This window comes from Macaca fascicularis, chromosome 2, assembly GCF_037993035.2.
Source record: "Macaca fascicularis isolate 582-1 chromosome 2, T2T-MFA8v1.1".
Taxonomy (NCBI): domain Eukaryota; kingdom Metazoa; phylum Chordata; class Mammalia; order Primates; family Cercopithecidae; genus Macaca; species Macaca fascicularis.
Window position 1 is genome coordinate 82459314 of NC_088376.1, and position 21419 is coordinate 82480732.

General features: G+C 35.4%; 1 protein-coding gene and 1 non-coding gene across 6 annotated transcripts in view; both read right to left on the reverse strand.

Moving 5' to 3' along the window:
- Positions 1-272: 272 nt before the first annotated feature.
- SLC2A2 (solute carrier family 2 member 2) overlaps positions 273-21419 on the reverse strand; it is a 32491-nt gene continuing 11344 nt past the window's right edge. For 2 of the 5 annotated variants that reach the window (XM_005546383.5, XM_074031399.1), the window contains 9 exons: positions 20689-20951; positions 16186-16272; positions 13391-13506; positions 12251-12413; positions 11578-11765; positions 8871-8975; positions 5141-5242; positions 4264-4467; positions 273-4174 (listed from right to left, as the gene is read on the reverse strand). In XM_005546383.5, coding sequence (XP_005546440.2) covers positions 3974-4174; positions 4264-4467; positions 5141-5242; positions 8871-8975; positions 11578-11765; positions 12251-12413; positions 13391-13506; positions 16186-16258 — 1152 coding nt within the window. In that variant the 5' untranslated portion in view covers positions 16259-16272; positions 20689-20951 and the 3' untranslated portion in view covers positions 273-3973. Of the gene's footprint in view, positions 4175-4263; positions 4468-5140; positions 5243-8870; positions 8976-11577; positions 11766-12250; positions 12414-13390; positions 13507-16185; positions 16311-20688; positions 20952-21419 lie in introns of all 5 variants that reach the window. The other 3 variants (XM_005546379.5, XM_045386629.3, XM_074031400.1) reach the window with 2 other exon arrangements.
- On the reverse strand, positions 902-1065 carry LOC123572122 (U1 spliceosomal RNA). The gene has a single exon (XR_006696455.2). It is a non-coding gene; the product is annotated as a U1 spliceosomal RNA (small nuclear RNA).

Consider the following 21419-nt stretch of genomic DNA (forward strand, 5'->3'; position numbering starts at 1 on the left):
ACTCAACTAACTTATTTGCTGAATTAAATTATTTTCATCAAACAGAGTCATTCATTTCTCTTCTACTGTTCTTATTTAATCTTCAGGTTAGTTTTTCTACTACTTGTAATTAAAACAACTGCCAGATGGGAATAAAATTTGGCCTTAAAAAATCATTCACATTTTATTTCTAAAATGAGAATGGGAAAGTAATGTCAGAAGGAAATGAGTATACATAATAAACCAATATCAGTTTTTAAAGTGTGTTTTTTTCTATATAAATGAAGCAACACTAAGCATTCCGAAATGTATTTATTGATATCAAACTATTGTATATATATACTTTTAACTCAAAGTAGTTTCTTTTCATGATCATGCACCAAATTAGCAGTAAAAATAGCAGCAGATGGATCAGAGTGGTTGTCAATAAACCTTTTCTCCCCAGGTCACTAATACATAATTGCCATGAAAAAAAAACATACATATGTATTTACATTTGACTCATCACCTCTGCTTAGGACTCTACAGGGTCAGTTCAGCACAAGATATTGCTGAACTGCTGTATTTACTACATATGGAACAATTAAACTAGCAATAAGAAGTTTATGCATGTATGCTGGCCTACATATATATACCTCTTTGGCAATTAGTGAGGATTATCCACAAAGTTTGGTCTTGTCTTGTGATTATAATTCTATTACATTACATTTAAATGTGATATACAGAATTTTGTTTTATAATTAGTATTATTCTAAGAAATAATAGTACATGTAGATCCTGTAAAAATAACATAACTTATACAAAAGCAAATTCAAAAAATACAACAAAAACTCTTATAATCTTACTTAAGGAATATCAGGTTTGGATTTAGGAATTAGATAGCCTAGTATCTCTTCTGATTCTTTGTTGTTGTTGTGTTTTTCAGGGGAGAGCATGAACACAGTCCCCCACTACTACAAACTATGCAGTTGGGTTTCCCATATTTGGGGAAATGGCAGGGGTCAGCACATCCGGAGTATAATGGATAAGCCTTGCCCTGGGAAAACCACCTTTGTGATTGTGATAGCTCCCCTGCCAGGTAAGCAATCTCCTGATTCTTCCCATTCCCTCATTGTTGTGAGATTGTTTCTTTGAAGCAAGAAAATATTATCTTGAACTTATAAAACTCCTTTTTTTAAAAAGAAAAATTTGGAACTATCTCGTATATGATAATTCTTTATCCTAACAGTATGGCTATGAATACTAGTTCTAGGTAGCATTTATTGAGTACTTTCTTTGTAGCAGGCACTATGCTTAGCACTTCATGTTTAATCCTCACAACTCTCTGAGGTAGGTAATATTACTGTGCCCATTTTACAAGAGAGGGCTCGAAACCCAGGTCCATGGAAGGCAAAAGACACAAATGGGGATATTAATATTCTGGCTTTCCTGAACTCCCATTAGACTGTGAACTCCTTGAAGTGTAGGGGGAGGGAGCAATGCCTTACTACATCTTAGTTGCATTACAGTGCTGACCATGTAGAGGAAAGTAGGGAGGAGGAAGCTAAGATAGGACCTTTTCCTGGGAGTCATGACAGTGGGCAATCCTAGATGTAGCAGGTGAATGCCAGACCAAAAACTCTAATTCTCATACTTCAAACAAGCTAAGAGAAAAATCACATTTGTAAAGACATTAGAGTATACAAACACTTCCACAAAAATGAGGGAGTACCTGGAAAGTTAGGTGTTCAAATTCACATCTAATTTCCCTGGGATTAAATCTAATTAAGTAGTGTCAATTTTGTTTTTTATTAGGATGTATACCATTGAAGACATATGATTTTTTATTATAGTAAGCTAGTTATTTGGTCCTCCTGTAAAGCTTTATCAGCTTCTTGTTTCCCTTTAATGTTTCTTTTCAACTCACATGTATCTCTGCAAGGAAAAAGTTGTAGAAGGGGGAACAATATAAGGTACTTAAATTTCTCTGAGGCAGAAAACTTCAGGGTCTGAATTTCTGATGTTTGTGGGCCAAAACAGTGAATAAGCACTTAAAAGTGGTCTTTGGAATTTTTAATTTAAATGTTTACCACTTTATTCTGTTAGTAAATGAGATCAGGAGTAGCGATTTGATTAAATCACATATATCGCCTATAAAAGTGTTAAGCTCCTTTATCATTGTTAACACTGGGCTTCCCAAAGGCCATCGGCATCCCAAAGGCCATCTTGTCTGCTGAGGAAGCATACAAGAGCCAACCAGGAGCCATTTTCCTGCTCCTGCCCTATTTAGAGACCCTATATTTTTGTCCAGAATTCACAGTTTAGCACAAAGATGTCCTCAGTTATTTAAGCTCATTTTGACTGTATCCTGAAATTCCAAGTGAAAATAGTTTATCCCAAATTGGCCCAAAAGAAAAACAAATCACACTGAAAAGAAACAATTTCTTGTTGTTTGGACTGCTAAATTACATATATGTGAACAACTTTAGAAAACAAGGCAAATGTTCAGGGTTTTTAATTATTTCACTCTTAAAAGAGTACTTTTTAAAAAGTGCTTTTCTTCAGTACACATTAAAGCAAACATAAGAAGGATTGATCAGTGCTCCAGTTGGTGGAGAAAACAGCCTAGAGATACGTTAGCTCCCTGCTAAGCTTTTGGGACCCATCAGAACTGTATTTCCATAATTGTAAAATTGACTGTAAGCTAAAGTCTCTTTAATCATCTATGTATTTCCAATTTGCCTATGTAGGTAAAGGCAGATTGATAGTGTACAATGCATGTTAGTAATGGCCATGTTAGTAATGGCCATAGAATATGATTCTAGTTTGACTAGAATCTGTATACACCTAAGACAAAGAAGGAAATGTCAAAGGAGACGATTATTTTATGTTAGGAACATACCATAAAACAATGTCTTTCCAGGAAAATTAAACAGGGATTTTTATGAAGTCTGAAGCTGAACATTTATGAAGTTTCAGAAGCCCACACTGAAGAATCCTCCAACCCTACCTTTTCAACTTATTTTGAGACATAATAATTCAGAAAATATTTTTAACAAACTGATCAATCCTTTACTTCAAATTTTCTTACATTAGATTTGATCAAACTTATTAGGAATTTGAGGTAATATACCAAATGTCTGACTCATGATTGTTTGAGTGCATGTGAAAACCAGGCTGTGCTCAATTAAAAAGCAAAACAAACTATAACTCAAAGGATTGTACCAGAAGGGAATCAACATGGTTTTATAATATATGTTAATGTTAACTGATGGCCCAGGCTATATGATCAGGTGAAACCCTTTTAGCGTTACATCTTGCAAAAGATTTGTCCATTAAATAAAGGAACTAAAATGGTTTTCTTTTATGAGTGCTGAAATATTTTGATAAGCCTACCAGAAATGAGAGTTTTTCTCTATAGACATATTTTAGTATACTCTGTAATCCATTCCACATGAAAATACAGAACAAAGGTAAAATTTTAAACAAAATACAAATTCTAGTACTCAAGAAAAAAGCTGAGTGAGATGAATGGAAGAGTTGTCTATTTTAACATGGAACTTATTGCCACTAGCCATATCTCCTTTAATATAAGATCTGTGGGTAAGAAAATTCCAATTTAATGATATTCAAATATATAAATATTAGTTGCATCCTCAGGTTTCTAGTTATGTGTTAAAAAAATAACATGATATGTTGAAACCTCTTCAATTTTAGAAGAACCTTGTTATAAAGAACAGAGCTAAAAATGTTAGAACCACCTGCCCTTTAGTGTAACAAAATAAACTAGCCTTTTTGGTTTACTTAATTATAGTCTTACCATCAAAAATATATTCTCTAACTTAAAAAAATACTTTTTTGGTAATATTTGATGACATTTCTGATGAGAGCACATAAAAATAAAACAATACTTAAAGATGTATACATAAAATGCTCAAGGAATCGTCATTTAAAAACAAACGATTCCCTTACTGTTTCTTTTCATGTCGAGAAACAGGGTTTTTTTTTTTTTTTTTCACACAGTCTCTGTAGCTCCTAGGAATTTCATTTCTACGGCAGCTTTTGCCCTGTGGGCTGAGCCACTCTTCTTTTGGAATTCTGCAGCAATTTCCTCAAAAGACTTTCCTTTGGTTTCTGGAACTTTAAAAAATGTAAACAGAGTAAAGACCAGGAGCACTCCAGCAAAGAGGAAAAACACGTAAGGTCCACAGAAGTCCTGGATAGAAAGCAAACACAGACTTCCAGTTAGCAGTTGTTTGACCCTCTGTTCTGTTCAGTAAATCTGTGAAATATTAGGCTGCTTACCGCAATGTACTGGAAACACAGAGCTACAATGAAATTGCAGGTCCAGTTGCTGAATGCAGCTATTGCTAAAGCAGCAGGACGTGGTCCTTGACTGAAAAACTCAGCCACCATGAACCAGGGGATCGGGCCTGGCCCAATTTCAAAGAAACTGACAAAGAGGAAGATGGCTATCATGCTCACATAACTCATCCAAGAGAACTTATTCTGAGGAAAAAAACAAAAACAATAGTGGGACTGAGATCATTAGCTGCTTTTTCCTTTAGCTAAGTAGCCTCTGAGTTCAGAGGCAGGCATACATCTTTTTCTAATGTGTTTTGTTCAAGCAAGTCTAAGTTATTCTAGTCTGAGAGAAATTGTTCTAGTCTGAATCATGCTTAACTCTTTAGACTTAGATTTCTTATAAGGAAATCCTCTGGATTAGGATTTTCCTGGGAAAGAGGCAGGGCAAGGATCCAGTGACCTTTGCTCCTACTCATACAAGGTTTCCAGACAAGATGTATAGCTTCCTGTGAAGTAGTAGATGAGAATGCCAGGAGGGCAGAGGTTCAGGTACATGCCCAAGGTCACACAGGAAGCCATGTGGCAGAGTCAGCATTAAAACCCAGTTGGTGGTGAATCCAGAGCCTATGCTCTAACCATGGGTACATGGCCTCCCTGGATGTCAACCAGAATTTACATGCTGATATTCAGCCTTAAACCCAAGAAATTAATTCATCTTTTCTTTATGTATCTCCTTTGATTTTATGCTGTTGCTCTGGCTTTATTTCATAAGTCAGTCTCAAATATTTTTGAATACAAAGCACTTTTACCTGGACCACAGAGGTGCCAGGTACCATCATATGTTAATGAAAAACCTCAGTGTAGGCACCAAACTTACCAGCAGCACAAGTCCCACTGACATGAAGATGGCACAAACAAACATCCCACTCATTCCAATTAGAAAGAGAGAACGTCGCCCTGCCTTCTCCACAAGGAATACCTAGGTCAGTTTTAAAGAAGATTATCTCAGTTTTGTGAGTCACAAAATATTGACTGTTTACTTAAATCATTTTTACTGCCAAAGAGGTCATTTTAATTTATATAACAGATAGGAAGCAATTCCACCCTTCCATTTTACAGGAGTGAGATCGAGGTGGGAAGTGACTGCCCCAGGTGGCAGAGCTAGTCTCAGTGGACAGCGGGTAATGATCAAATATCCGCTTAATTTAGTCACATTGGTTTGAATAGGCCATTATAGAGATAGAAACATAGTGTTACCACTACTCCAGGATTATCACTTTGGGTACAATATTCAGAGACTGTACAGCTGGGGTCTCTCCCAGTAGATGTCCTGTACATTTAAAATGTGAAGGTTCCACATTTAAACATGACATTAACTTCTTTTCTGATAACTATCCTAAGTTATAATTACAAGGGTCTGTGCACTACTGACACCGGAAACAGTACAGCTGTTCAGGTGTCAACTAGTCTCGTCTAATTTTCTCACTGCTTAATAAAGTCCTATTATGACCACTCACCTGGCAACATATGGAATTTGATAATTGTACCAAAATAGGCCTGCATTTTTCTGTATATGCTTAATTGTATCTTTTGCCAGGAGTGAACTATTCATCTTAAAAGTTAGGACTTTAAAGCAAAGGGTTAAAATGCTTTCTTATCTTAACTGAGGAGATACGTCATTGATTCCTTTAGTTTTGTGGACCTTTGCATTAATGGTTAAGATTTACAATTAGCCAAGACCAGAGTTTGTTATACTCTTGCCTGATCCTTGGAATATTACCAAGGCTGGTGAGTCACTCTCCCTCTCACCCCCCACAAAACTTCCTGTCATAATTTCTCACTTTGGCGCCTGGTGAGCAAATTGACTGGCTCATCAGCCTATCAGTAAATCAATAACAATCCAATGTCTTTAGTATAGTGAGCTCTGGTTCTGAAGATATCTTAGAAACATTTCACCTACAGTGAAAGCCTGTTTCTCAGAGGCACGCTCATATCAGAGTTTTAAATCACTTCAGATAGGATGATAAGCAAAGAGCACGTATTTAATTATTGAGAAGGAAGTTGGAAAAAAACAGACTTTTCTCAAGTTCATTAAATATCTCTTTATAACTCTTTTATTATGATGTTCAAAACTGACTTGGTGCCACCATGTCAAGCTACCAAGAAAATAGAAGCATTTCTTTGTGAATAAGCTCCTTTACTATAAACTCTAAAACTGCACGTCTTGAAAATTGAGTTGGCCTCTGTCCCTGAGGCCTGGTGTGCACTCAGGGTGAGTGTGACAAGGGGTGAGACATGGTCAGTGGCTGGAGATAGCTGCCCAGTCAGAACCCTCATCTTTGCCACAGTGCCTCACACAAATCCTGGGCGCTTAGTTGCAATTTGGTAGTCACCGCTTCTCTCTCAGTGTCATCCTGCCTTCTAGTTCCCTGCATTTTTCTTTCTGCTTTTTTTTCTGTCAAGATTACAGGCCCTCTTCTACCCTCCCGTTAGTGTGGAAGAAAATATAGGATGTGGAACACAATTAGTGTGGAGTTGGGAAAGTCTCTCTTCCCAAAAACAAATTGATGTTCTTCCAATTTGGTGAAACATTAACATATTCGGTGCATATTTCTATTTGCATATTTTTATTTGAAAATGCACACACAATTTGGTAACATTGGTAACTTTGGGGAGAGAAACTGGATGACTGAGGGACCATCCTTTTTATACTTTATGAACTTTAAAACAATATTTCAAAAATTAATATAGTTAAACATTTTAAATGTGATCTGTAGTGCTGGAGGCTTAATTAATGATTAGGAGTGATTTTTAAAGATTATGTCACTACCCTGTTCAAAAACTTTCACAGAATCAAAGGATGAACTCTAAAAAGGTATATTCAAAATAATTAGGACACTGTCTTAAACAACTCCTCCCACATGAGTGGAATTGGGAGCAGGGTGCAAAAATGAAACTTTACAGCGGTTTCCCCTTTAGATTTTTTCAGAATTTAGGCTACCCAATCTTGACAATTTGATGCTTTACATAGAAAATCCTATTATACACAAAATGTTTTAATAATAATCTATTATAAAAAATATGTTGAATAATTTGTAAAAAATATTCCAGGAGACAAAAGGGTGAATAGTCCCTTGGATTGCACTTCAGAAACAGGTCTTGATTGATTTAGAGTGGCCTTTTGGTTTGAACAGGCCTTATCTCTAACGGTATGTCTACAGAATCATTGGCATTTCATTATTATCTGTTTTTCCTGCTCTTTCCAAGGTCCAGCACTGTTTAATGTGGTCTGGACAAACCTGCCTTTTGATCTGGGTAGCCAGGCTGTAATTTATTGATCACCCTAAGGTAATAGTTAAGAGTTCATGTGCGGAGAATGAAAAACAAGTGACTAAATTATATTGAGTATAGTATTGTGACCAAAATTGAAAATATACTTTTTGCTATTTTTACCTTGTTGAATAAAGATAAAAATAAGCTCAATGACTCTCATTCTACAGTGAATTACATTAGTTGGGGAGTTTTTGTCTTTGTCGTTGCTTGTTTACTTCTTAGATTATTATGTTAGATATTCTTGTCAGGTTCTTATATATTAAGAATATATCTTATGTATTCTTACATAAGAATATATATATTTATATGTATTGTATATTATATATAAATATATATATTTCCCACATAATAATGAAATGCCATGTTCTTATATATTAAGAATATATAAGATATATATGTCTTACATATTCTTAATATATAAGAACCATCACTTCCTATGTATTCTTAATATATAAGAACCATCACTTCCTATATATTCTTAATATATAGAAACCATCATTTCCTATATATTCTCAATATATAAGAACCATCACTTCTTATAGAAAGTTATTTGGTTTTAAGAAGAGTATATGACCTTTTGTTGTTGTTGGAAGAAAGCAATAACATTTCTAGTTACGCTGTCACTTCCCTCATAATATCACACATACTCTCATGCATCACCAGAAGCCACAACTTTGTGAACTACTTGGAAGCTCTCTGCCCAATGACTTAATACCATTTGCTGAGTCTGCTTAACTTTGCTTAAAGGGTTAAATATCTGTTAGAGAGGGCCTTGTTTGTTCATTTTTATATGTTTCCCCCAAGAAAAATATATTTCCCCCAAAACATATTTTTATATGTTTTCCCCCATGGTAAAAAAAGAATTTGAACTATGTAAAAAGAGGAATCTAAGTAGACCATCCAATATCAATAGAAATGACAAGCTGTCAGCTACTCCCAAGGGGTTTATGTACAGAGAAAAGAAGGAACCTAGGAATCTGCACAAGGAGGAAGTTCTCTGTGCCCCCAAGTGAGTTACAAATTCACAAATGAGTGACTAAATGGCATCCCAGCAGTGCAGAGAACCAGTGATTCACCCTCTCAGTTATGCCTAATCTCATTGCAGTGGTTGGCTTATTCAAACAGGACTCTTCTCATGACTCACTTGGGTTTACACACTTAGAGCATGTGTACAATGTCATTGATTGCTTTTAGAGCCCAAGTTCCCCCCGCCACACACATGCAATTTCTGGACTAAGGAACAAGCGGAGTATTTATCTAGAGCGTTGACTTACAGAGACAGCAGTGAAAACCATGTTTACAGCACCAACTCCAATGGTTGCATAAACAGGTTTGCTGATACCAGCCGTCTGAAAAATGCTGGTTGAGTAGTAAAAAATCTGCAAAGTAAAAACAGTTTAGCCTTAATCTTAAGAAGTCTGGCACTGATGTCTTTAAAGCAAGAAATATTTTAGATTGTTTATTTTTAGTTGTTTCTATGGCGCCATGCTCCCTAGAACTTCCTACAGATTTTCTTCTTCCAAGGAAGAGAACCCTCAGTCTTCCTTTAGTGTTTAAAGCTTCTGATTGCTTAAATGTCCTCCTTATATTTGGCTGAGAATTCTGCTACTGCATTTTCTTTATTTTTGTAAATACATTGAAACATTTTGTTAAAGTATAATATACATAGAAAAGTACACATAAATATGCAGCTTAATTAATTTTCACAAACTGAACACACCTATGTAACTAGCACTGAGATCAAGAGATAAATAATTTCCACCCCTCCGGAAGCATCTTAAATCTCCCTTTATCATTTATCTCAAGGAAACCATTCTTCCAACTCCTGACATCATAGATAAATTTTGCCTACTTTTGTACTTGATGTGAATGGAACCACATAATATGTATCATTTTGTGCCTGGCTTCTTTTATTCAACATTACCTTTGTGAGAATCATCCTTATTGTACATTGTAGACAGTTCATGATCATTACTATGTAGTATTTTATTGTATTAATATACCATGATTTACTACTATTCTATTGATGAGTGTTTAGGTAGCTGCCATTCCTAAATGAATAATTTACTATTCATTAGGCTATCAGAAATCCTAAATTCAATACTCAACTCTAGAAGCCACTTGCAATTTAGTTTTTTTTTGGGGGGGGGAGGTGTGGGCGGGGGATTCAGGTGTAATTGTTCTTTTTCCTTCCTTGTATTTATTGTGATTTTTGCCTTTTGCCTTCACCTTAATATTAAATAGACATTTAGTACCATTGACTGTTGACAGTTTAAAAAATTGTATTTTTAGAAAACTTTTGAAGCAAAACGAAAGTTAATGCTTACTCAATATATGTTTGTTGTAGCAAGACACATGATGTCAACATTTTTAAATGTCTTTTAACTATTGATTATGAATAGTGATTATGAATAGTGCTGCTAGGAACATTCTAGTACAATCCTTGTGGTGGAATATGTATGTGTTTATAACTAGGAATAGAATTGCTGGACCATGGTATAGGCATATACTCAACTTTGATAGATATTGCCAAATAGTTTTTGAAAGAAGTTATGACAATTTTACAGTCTCACCAGCATGTGTAAGAGATCTAGTTGCTATTGCATTTAATCCAGAAAATTTCACTAGTCTCAGTAGACATGGAGAAATTTTGTTCACAACTTTTCTAATAGCCTTTTAAAATTTAGTTATGTTTAGATATTTATGTCTTTTAGGTCATTCTGTTATCCATTATCCTTTGTCATTCCTTCCCCACCTAACATGTCCTGTTGCTGGTACCTCTTCCCGCAGACAGGACTGAGGTAGAGGACTGTGCCAACTGTGTTCAGTGCATAGAGGCCTACAGCACACTTCACACTATCCCACCATTTTTAGGCTGCCCAACAGCCTCAGGTTCAACATTTCCTGGATTCCTCTTTAAGTCAGGCACTGGGATGGAAGCTGAAACAGTAAGGTTCAGAGAAATTAAATTTTGTGCCATTGAATATACAGACAGAACTGAGATAGAAGATATGATTTTGGTCTCTGAGCCTCAAAGTTATACAGATTATTAATAAAGATAAACATCAAGGACCTCTTAAAGGAGGACAGAGACCACAGTTGAGTTTGTGGAGTGAGGTTCAGGTCTCATTTTGTTTCAATGGATGGGAATTACTTCCTTTGCCTCCCCCAAGTGTTTGCCCATATCTCAGTCACCCACAAAGTGTCCCATGTGGATTTGGCATTGGCTCACTACAGCAAATGTCCAATTTACATTTTTAACAGCAACAAAAGGGGAGAAGTGTTTTTTGTTTGTTTTGTTTTTTATCTAGTTTCTTGACAAATGCTTAATTTTTTCCTCTAGTAGTTAATTGCCAGTAGAACCATCTTAGTCTGCATGATGCGGGGGTTTCAATGTAAGACCTAAAAGCTAGCTAGTTTAATGGTCAGTATGTTTTTCAATCATGTATTGTCTACTACCCTTAGTCACCAATAGCATGCCAGTTTACTGTATTATTTATTTTGTGTGCTGTCTCCTCAAATGGAGTGAGAGTTTCTTGGATGGCAGGAAACTGCTCTTTGCACCTGGCTATCTGGTATACTTCATTTAAACAGATGAAAGGAACCATGGATTCCGTTTGACTTGGGCTATCAGAAATCCTAATTTCAATACTCAACTGTAGAAGCTCCTTGCAGTTTTTTTGGGGAGGGTTGTATAATTATTCTCCTTTTCTCTCCTTGGATGTATTAAGATTTTTGCTTTTTGCCTTCACCTTAATAGATATACAGTACCATTGACTGTTGACATTTAAAAAAATTGTTAAGTAATTTTAGAAAACTTTTGAAGCAAAATGAAAATTAATGCCCAATGTATGTTTGTTGTAGCAAGACCCATGATGCCAATACCTTAAAATATCTTTTAGCTATTTAAACTTGTACCCCTTGTCTTCCCTGTTTTAATTCACTGTGCTCTTAAGAATTAGTGGGTGTTCTTAAACTTACCCCATTGATTCCAGAAAATTGCTGAGCTATGTGCAGCATCAGTGCCACTAGAATAGGCTGTCGGTAGCTGGAATTGGTGAAGAGCTGAATTATAGAGACTTTCTGCTCACTTGATGCTTCTTCTTTTTCTTTTCTCATTTCATTAATATCTTTGGTGACATCATCATATCCTCTGAGTCTTTTCAAGCCTGTGCCGGGAAATGATCGGGTTGAAACAACTCAAGTCAAAACAAAAAGAAATTTATTTTTATGTTAATGAAAGAGCTACATTTCTGCATGCCCCGTTCTATTACTTAATAGCATGGGTGTTGGAAATTCTTTTTTTGTTAAATCCTGCTCTTTGATTTAAAAGAAAAACGGAACATTTGGCTTCCTCTTATGACAAATACAACTAGATCCTCATTATGTTAGAAGCATAATGCTGGAGGGATCTTTGAGAAACCTCTGGCTGAGTCTAATACCCTGTATATGGATTTCTGGTTTCGGTTAACTGAATGCCTATGGGTGCCAAATGACATGCACCAGTCATACAAAAGCGATTTTGCACATTCTTCTTACATTTAATCACCAGCTTCATGTGGAAGGCACTGTTTTACATTATATAACACACTGTTTTACATTAGCTGATAACGCTCAAACAGTAGGAAGAAAGAAGAACCATCCACAGACTTACTTTGCTTTGCTTTGACTTCCTCATCTAACTTGATGTAAAGGTACCTGGGACTTTCTGGACAGAAAAAGAGTAGCAGAGACTGAAGGATGGCTCGTACACCAGACAGGCCAAGCAGGATGTGCCACAGATCATAATTGCCCAAGATAAATTCAAGACCAACAATCTGAAAATGCAAAGAGGACGCATATCAACTACATAATACTTTGGATCTACCTTTTACACCAATTTGTTGAAAAAGTACTTTGACTATTTAATAGTAGTCTCTGACAACTTTGGAAACTATTAACTATCGTGCCTCACTTTAACTAAATTAGGAACTATTTGCTATATAAGGAATTAACCTAGGTTCATTTTCATCAACTCCAGTTGGACAGTCAGGATGAGAATCAACCAAGCTTAAACAAAAATATATACTTGATATCTAAAGCAACACGTAGCTGTATTCTCCAGGCAACCAGATAGAATCTGGTTGTGCTAAAATCAGCCATGACTTTGGACCTTTGCTTGGTATTTCCTTCTTATATTACGCAGAACTTAAATAGAAAGGGGTTCCATAGATAGAACAATTACTGTCATGAGAACTATCTTGGTGATTCCTATGGCAATAGTTTATAGACTACCCTCTGGATTGTCATAGGCGTGGGGTCCCAGACTCCCTCTGATACCATAGGGTAGAAGGGAAGGATAGACTCAAATGAACAGGAGCTCCTGTGGCAATGACTTACATATTAGATTCCCAAGTAAGATGTTTAAAACAAAGGCAACCCAGGCAATCCAATCCTTGAAGTTTTCTATTTCTTATAATCTAAATGGAATAGTTTAACTCTAGAATAGCTCTGAAGTTAAGACCTGGCTTGCCAGGTCACCTCCAGTACTATCCCACCAACAATTCCAAGGGGAAAAGTGATGAGTGATAATAATTTACCTTTGAGTGAAAAAGTCTATGTCTCTACACCACCTCCGCTACCACTGGTAGAACTGGCTTCTCTTTCTGTGCTGGTCTATAGTGAGAGTGGACAGTCAGGGAGGGAGAAGATGAATGAAGTGGAGGAAGTACAGTAGGGGATGCAATAGTAGTAGTGGTACTGCAGAGGATGAAGTAGATGGGTGCGGTAGGGGATAAGGATGGGGAGTTTTTACCTGACTAATAAGAATGCCCGTGACAATGGCCAGCTGATGAAAAGTGCCAAGTGCGCCCCTGAGAGTGGTTGGAGCAATTTCACCAATATACATGGGCACCAGGCCTGAAATTAGCCCTGCATGAAACATGAACATAAATGTTAAAGTGCAACCAGGACTGTCTCAACAACAACAATTTGGTTTAAGTACAGTATATATCTTGAATAAAAGCCCTTCCCTGAGTTCACTGGAAGGATGAACCCTTGTTCCTAGGTATAGACATAGTTTGTGCAAGAGATATTTGATATGACCCCAAATGTAGTTGTAGTTGGAAATATGAATAGAAAGAAATGGTTAGTCATGTATTTGGCAGTTCTTCATTACATCATCTTATTTAATTAAAATTCTTGTTAATTTTTAGTTTACATCATAATGCCTTAGGTTGTCTTCAGAAAAGAAATTGAAGAATGTTTTAATAATATTCTTAATCAGGGCTCATGAGATTAAAGGAAATCAGAACATATCTCCACCAGCCTCTTGATAGATGTGAGAAACAGCTTGCCAAAGATCACAAGCAACAGAGCATTGGTGTGAGAACAATATGCCCTAACTGAATTTCCACAATGTAGAGGGGTTGGTGATGAGGGGGAAGGGGAGGTGCAGAGAGGTAGAAGAGGTTAAGGATCTTATGGACTCTTCCCCAGTTAGAAACCAGAGAAACTCAGCTCCTTTATTCTATTCAAATATTAGGCCTCAGAAAAAATTTTATTTGAAGAAAGACTTTTGGTACTTAAATGAAGACAGAGCATTTGAAAGCACTAGGTCATTCTGCCTTCTGAAGCTTTCTTAAATGCACATGTAATCAGTTGTGCTGGAAATGGAGTGTCCAGCCATTTGCTGATTGCATAAAAAGTTCAGAGACTATCAATAGGCAAGGGTGAATTAAATGTTTGGCATTTTCTTAAATATTTAAAAACAGGATTTGCAGAGGCTTCTTCTTAGAAACTACCTGCCTATCAAATTGAAATGGATGATCTTTGTGTAAAAGATGCTTTGACAATTGTTTTCAAAATACATCTTTTAATGCTTCAAGTTGTTCTTAATATCTCAAATGAACATTTATATGTGTGATATGGCATCTATATTTCAGCTGAATTTTACAGATGACTTTTAATGTGTAGCCTGTTGATCTTAAATTAAAAAAATCATTTATTTGCCTCTATTCTAAGTTGTACTATCTTTCTGTAATACCTAATACTATACCTGAAAAACAGAATAATGTAGATAAGCTCACAGGTCTGAAGTCACATGAACTTGAAGTCAAATTATATTTCCTATAATTTTTAGGAACTTTAATGCTCAGAATACGGCCAAACATAATATTAGAAGATGGTTGGGGAGTTCAAGTTGGTTGACTATGCTAGTTATAGTTTGTTTTGCAATGTATTTATAGCATTTATTTTCAGTTTTACCAAAAATATTTCATAATTTTTTTCACACTGTATTTTTTTAAATGGAGAGAAAAGAAACAAGAATCATAATTGGGACTTCATTCATAGTGTTATTATCTGCATTTTATGGGAGAAGAAACTGAGGCTCAGATTTAGTGTTTAAGGCCAAGCAGAGACAGTGCCAGAATTTATTTGCTCTGAATCCAAAGCTCTTTCCACATTTGGGGTTGACTCTTTACCTTGATAAAGCTACACTGACCTTCAGTTATTTGTATTAACATTGAAAATAATAAAAAGAGATTTAATTAGGCTGTTAACTTCGTATTTTAGACTTTTGCTTCAACTGATCATTGAAGATACATGGAATTCAAGTCTTTTCTGTAGATAAAAGTGTTAAAAATACTTTTATATACAAATCTATGTCCTCACGACTCCTTCCCCATCCCCATGGATAGAAGTGCCTTGAAAGGCAACTCTAATTTGTGAAAATGGGTTAAAATCTCAACCTAGCACCATCAAAATCAGAGCTTCATTGGCAGAAGTTAAAGATTTAGCCATTTGTTTTAGAGAGAGATTGAATGATTCTGCCTTTGTTCAGACGTCTGCTAATTAATTGCTTCTGAATGTTTGAAAAGCTGTCTCTAAAAACTAGTGATTCCCACTATTCAGAATAAAGTTCATGAGAGGAACCTCTTTCCTTTATTCTGAACTTTTAAGTATCAGCTGCTTCTGTCTGATTCCCTCTCCCTATAGACACCACCACCGTAATGCTTCACTCGGTCATGTCTAGAATCATACAGGGCTGGGGAATGTGGTCTGAGATGGGTTCAGAGTGTTAAAGTCTTGTCAGATAGAAGAGATGGAAACATGGCAGCCAGGTATTCCATAAGGGCAGAATTAAGGGTCATGGTATAGCAGTCTCCCACTGTCTGCTATAGCACAGCAGTAATAACAACAGCTAGCATTTACTGGTAGCTTACTGTATGTCAGATTCTATGCGGAACATTTTACATGTGTTCTCACAATCACCCTATAAGGTAGATATTATTATCCACTTCATTTAATAAATGAAGCAACTGAGAATCAGAGTTAAATAATTTGTCTGTGATCATACAACTAGAAATGATGTCATTGTCATGGACAAGGACCTTGATAGCATCATAATTCCTACTTACTGGTCACAAACCCCCCTGACTCTGGATTTCAACTTTATGCTATTGCCTTTCCCTCTGTGATGTCACCCTAGACTCAAAAATATCCCTGAACGCTACCACATCTGCCTTTAGAGTTACTTTCAGACAAAGGTAGGGGTGTGTGTGTGTGTGTGTGTGTGTGTGTGTTTGAGAGAGAGAGAGAGAGACTTACCACAATATAGTCCTGATATGCTTCTTCCAGCAATTATAAGTATATGAGATGGTCCCAATTTTGAAAACCCCATCAAGAGAGCTCCAACTAATGAAAGAATGTTTGCTATTAACATGGCTTTGATTCTGAAATTTTAAAAAGCAAGGAATATAAATTCAACATCAAAACTTGCTAGAATTATTTGCTTTCAGAGCATGTTGAGTTTTTTGTTTTGTTTTGTTTTTTTTTTAACTTAAGAGCAATTATTTTAATTTTGCTGTAAAACCTAGTTGGGGAATCTTGAACCAAGATTGCTAATTTGACTCATCTATGGACTAAAGTATTAGTAATAAGCAAGATTTATGATGAAAGAACCTAGGTTGCATCCACTTGATCTCTACATGTTTCTCTTTTATTTTGAGTCAGGGTCTCGCTTGCTCTGTTACTCAGGCTGGAGTGCAAAGGCACCATCATGGTTCTTTGCAGCCTTGACCTCCCAGGCTCAAGCGCAGTCTCTACATTTTGATAGAGATGATTCAATCGCGGTGATGACTAGCTTAAGATAACACTTCTGACAGTTTTTCAAAGAGTTAACTAAGTTTTCTCTAAGTTGATTGTTTTAAAGAATAATTGCCTGGTGACAGCTAAATTCAATTCTGTAGTTGTAACCTACAACTTTCTTTTTTCTTTCAGTGGCACAGGTTTTTAATTGATCTAGATAGGAAAGGAACTTTCAAAGTTAAATTTCCTTTTGTATAAATTATTTGGAAGTAATTTAAAACTTACTTTAAGCCTTATCTAGAGAATTATAATTATCTTTATTTTAATATATGCCAGCATATTTCCAAAATCTATAAATTAATAGTGACCAGTGTAAAATACATAATAGAGCTGACAGTAGCAACAAAAACACTTTCAAAATTAATCAGATGAAAATTGACAACATTTGCAGATATCCGTTCCTTTTATTTCTAATTAATGGGAAAGCAACGTACACAGAAAACCTTTTTTTGCAGTCAAAAAGATAATAGTAAGGCCAATCAATGTCTGAGTAGACAGGTGTGAAAATGTTTGTGCCAAAAGAAATGTAAACGTCCTTGTTATATTCTATTTCACTGCTTCAAACTTTGATAGATGGGCTTTTTCTATGCAAGTGTCTTTAACACCAACAGATTTTTTTTTTCTGGAGCATAAAGCTATAAAGTCATATACTGCAGTGATTGTCTAACATCCACGTGATAGGCTAAATCATGTCTCCCAGCAGCCTACAGCATAATCCCCAGACCCTGTAAATGTTACCTCACATAGCAAACGAGATTTTGCAAATGTGATTGAGAAACTTGAGATGGGGAGATTATCTTGAATTATTTGAGTGAATCCAATGATGTAATCACAAGTGTCCTTATAAGAGTAAGGTAGAAGAGGAGCAGGTGATGTGATGACAGAAGTAGAGATTAGAATGTTGTGCTTCAAAGATGGAGGAAGGGGCCACAAGCCAGAGAATATAGTTGGTCACTGCAAGCTGGAAAAGGGCAAGGAATGCATTCTTCCTCAGAGCCTCCAGAAGGAACAGCCTTACTGACCTTTTGACTTTAGCTAACTAAAACTGAGTTTGGACTTTTGACTTCCAAGACTATGAGAAAACATATTTGTGTTGTTTTAAGCCACTAAATTGGGGATAATTCATTACAGCAGCAGTATGAAATGAGTATAGGGAAACAGAGTGATTTAGAGCTGGCTAGCCCCAGAGCTACAGAGTAGAAAAACAGTTAAGGGGTGGTTAGTAGTTTAGACTATTGTGAAATGCTTTTTATCTACACAGGGACAGAGGGCAGGCAAATTCAATAATTGACCTTAACCAGTTGTTACCACCTAGCTAATAGTCTCTTTTATTAGGGGAAAAAAGATAAAAAGTCATAAAAGAAATAGCCTGGAAGAATCTTGGATGCCAGATTGCCCAAAAGTCCCTTTCCTTATCACCAAAGGATGCAGGAGCACTTTATATAATTTAAATTCTTTTAATGTCTGTTCAGATATGAGAAATGGCCACAAATAAATAATTTTAAAAATACATGAAATAGCTGAATCAGGGAAAAAGAAACTTAATTCTACCTAAGTATATTTCTTAAAATTTGACTCTAAATACTTCAGATAGTATAGGCTTCATTATTGTCGTGGTCATGGTCATTGTGGTCATCATCATCATCATCATCATCATCAAAATGAGGCCACATTTGCTGCTTGCTTAATATATGTTAGGCATTGTTTTAAACCTTTTATATTTGTTCTCATTAAATCCTCACAATAATGCCATGAGGTAGGTATTATTTTTGTTTTCACATTGCAGATGGGAGGAAAACATTTTAGAGAACCTAATAACTTGCTTATTTTCATACAGCTATTAAGTGACAGATCTTGGACTTGATCTGTGTGAAGCCAAAGGGTAATGCTTCATTTTAATGAGTTCCATTTTTGATGGAAAAGAATGCATGCATTCAAAGGCAAGCTATGCATCGCTTCCTTTACTCATGGTAGTGTGGATTGCACAGACCATAGTCTTCTCTACCATACCCTGGTAATTAAACTGTAAATGCACAGGTTGAAAAAATTGGCCTTGCAAACCCAAAACTAGAAAATGGTGGCCACAGACGTCTATTGACTATTACACAATTGCAAGGAAACACTTTTTTTATAAGGCAATAATAGAAGTATTACATTTTTATTTATTTACTTTTAACTGATGGATAAATGACACTGGTAATAATGAAAATCATGTCACTTCTCAATGAATCTAGAAAGATAATTTTATAGGGGATACTGATAACTTTTTTCTTAATTTTGATGTTGAAGTTGTGAACTTTTCGGCTGCTTTTCAAGGAGGATCATTTTTCTACTAAAAGCTAGAAGAAACCTCACTTTTTGTTTATCATAGGTCATTTGATACATGGTCATTTGATATTGTTTTGAGGTATAACCATTGTTGATGCCAAATCCTAAGACTTCAGAAGGTTTGTGTATTGGCTCCATTAAGTGTTAATTAAATGTTAACACTAATTAAATGTTTTAGGTTAAGTCACTGAACTTATCAGAATCTTACCTCTAAATGAGGGGCAACCAGGGTTTACATTTTTTCTTCAGGAATGAGAAGTAATATAAAATATCAGTAGTTGCTAAATGATTTGTTCATATTTTAAAACGTAATTTAATTTTGCTTAATTTGATTTACTGTAAAAATTTTTTTTAAATTATTTTTCCTTTTTCCTTTTGTCTGAGTCTACTTGCTAGGGAATAATTTACTTTAGAAATAAATAATTAATCTAGAGAATTCTCCACTTACTACTTAAAGCAACTTGATACACACTGAAATTATTTTTAAATTTTTTTAAATGATGAAATTCAGTTTATTAATCTGTGTTTTACAGATTCTTATTTAAAGTTCAACTGAACATCAGCAAGTTGATTAAAAGGTAAGAAACTGACCACTGTCTTTTATGGTGGAGAAAACGCCATTTCAAATAAAAATAATAATACAACTTGGGTTACCATGATATTGTAGTTAAGAAAACTTATAGTCATATTATATAAAAGCTCCAGTATAAGAGGAAGAGTTATCAGAATTTTAATAGAGAGCTAAAAATTATAATTTATAATAAGAATTTAAAAATCTAAGTGAATTGTAATTCAGAATTATTAAACTAGTTGCCTAAATTGTTATTTACATCTTTAAAGGCATTTTCATTTTTCTAAATTTTTCATATATTATTTTTATGAGAAAAAAGGTAATGTGCAAAAGGTGGGCTCAAATAGGAGAAAAAATAAATCTAAAAAATAATCATTTGATACTCTGGTTTTATTTCCTCTCTATATAGGGTAGGAAATTCCAACAGCTGTAGTACATTGCATGAATAAGTAAAGTTTGAGGGTAAAGGAGTTCCACTGATATTTTTAATCCAAAAAACCTAACAGACACCCAAGTGATAAATGGAGGTATCTCTTGCCTCATCTCTGGTTGGGGCTTTGAGATAGCAAGCAGGACCAGCAGCCAGAAACCACATACCAAGTACATTGGGCAACTGGGAGTTGGGGATATTGACTGAACCTTTGTACTTGACTGATCCAAATGCCAAATTCTAATTTAAAAAGGGAAAACTGGATGTTTGAGAAACAGTGATTTGGTGAAACAAACAGTGGACTCCCAGGTTAAAAACTCTAGTCTCTTCTGCTGAGTTCCTGAGTTAACCGTTTGTGTAGTGGTCTCCTAGTATATTTTATAAATTACAAAGCTAGAGGATCAAAGTAACTATCTAGAAATACACACAACAATCACGTTTGGTATAAATGTCCGAACAATTAATCAAACTTTCATTGATTTGATCTAACACTGATATGCCTCATAGGGTCATGAGTTGAAAAAACAACTCTAACGCTGTTCCGCAAGAAAAAAGATAGTATTTTTCTAAACAAATGTTAAGAAAATGAAAATACGCAAGTTTCTGTTTATGCTTATTTATGAAATTTGCCTACCTTCCAAGTGTGTCCCCAAGCCACCCACCAAAGAATGATGCAATCATTCCACCAACTGCAAAGCTGGATACAGACAGGGACCAGAGCATAGTGATTAGTTGAGCAGCTGCCACAGTCTCTTCCTCAGCCCAAGGGGTTGGTTTTGGGTTCATTGAGTATGCAATTGTGGGCAGTTCATCTGTACTGTTGGTAACATAGTTGTTGATAGCTTTTCGGTCATCCACTGGAACACCCAAAACATGTCTATAGTGAGATATTATTACCTAGGAGATAAAGAAAAACAGCTTTACTATTTCAAACATTCTATGTATTTTTGTTTGTTTTGTCTTTAAAGTGTTTGTTATGTGTTTAAATAGTACCATCTCAATTATGTGTTTTATATACATATAAACGTGGGTAGATTTGTTTACAGTTGGCCATATCCTATAAAATAGAGGTTATAAATTCCATTGCCAACAAGAACCAGGCAGGAACAAATAAATGAAGGGAACATGTAATACTTTGATGACTGGGAGACTAAAATACATTTTCCACTATTTGGGACTAATACGGAATGGTCAGGATTGTAGAACTGGAGAGCAGAAGGAAGCTGCAAATGTGAAACTGGTGCTGGATGACCTTTAATTTTTTAACAGAAAGTCAGAAATCTGAGTTTTTATGTAAAATTTTTCAAGTTTTTTATATTGGCAACTATTGAAATGGAAACTATTCTGCAGGCTAGGCTGGGCATG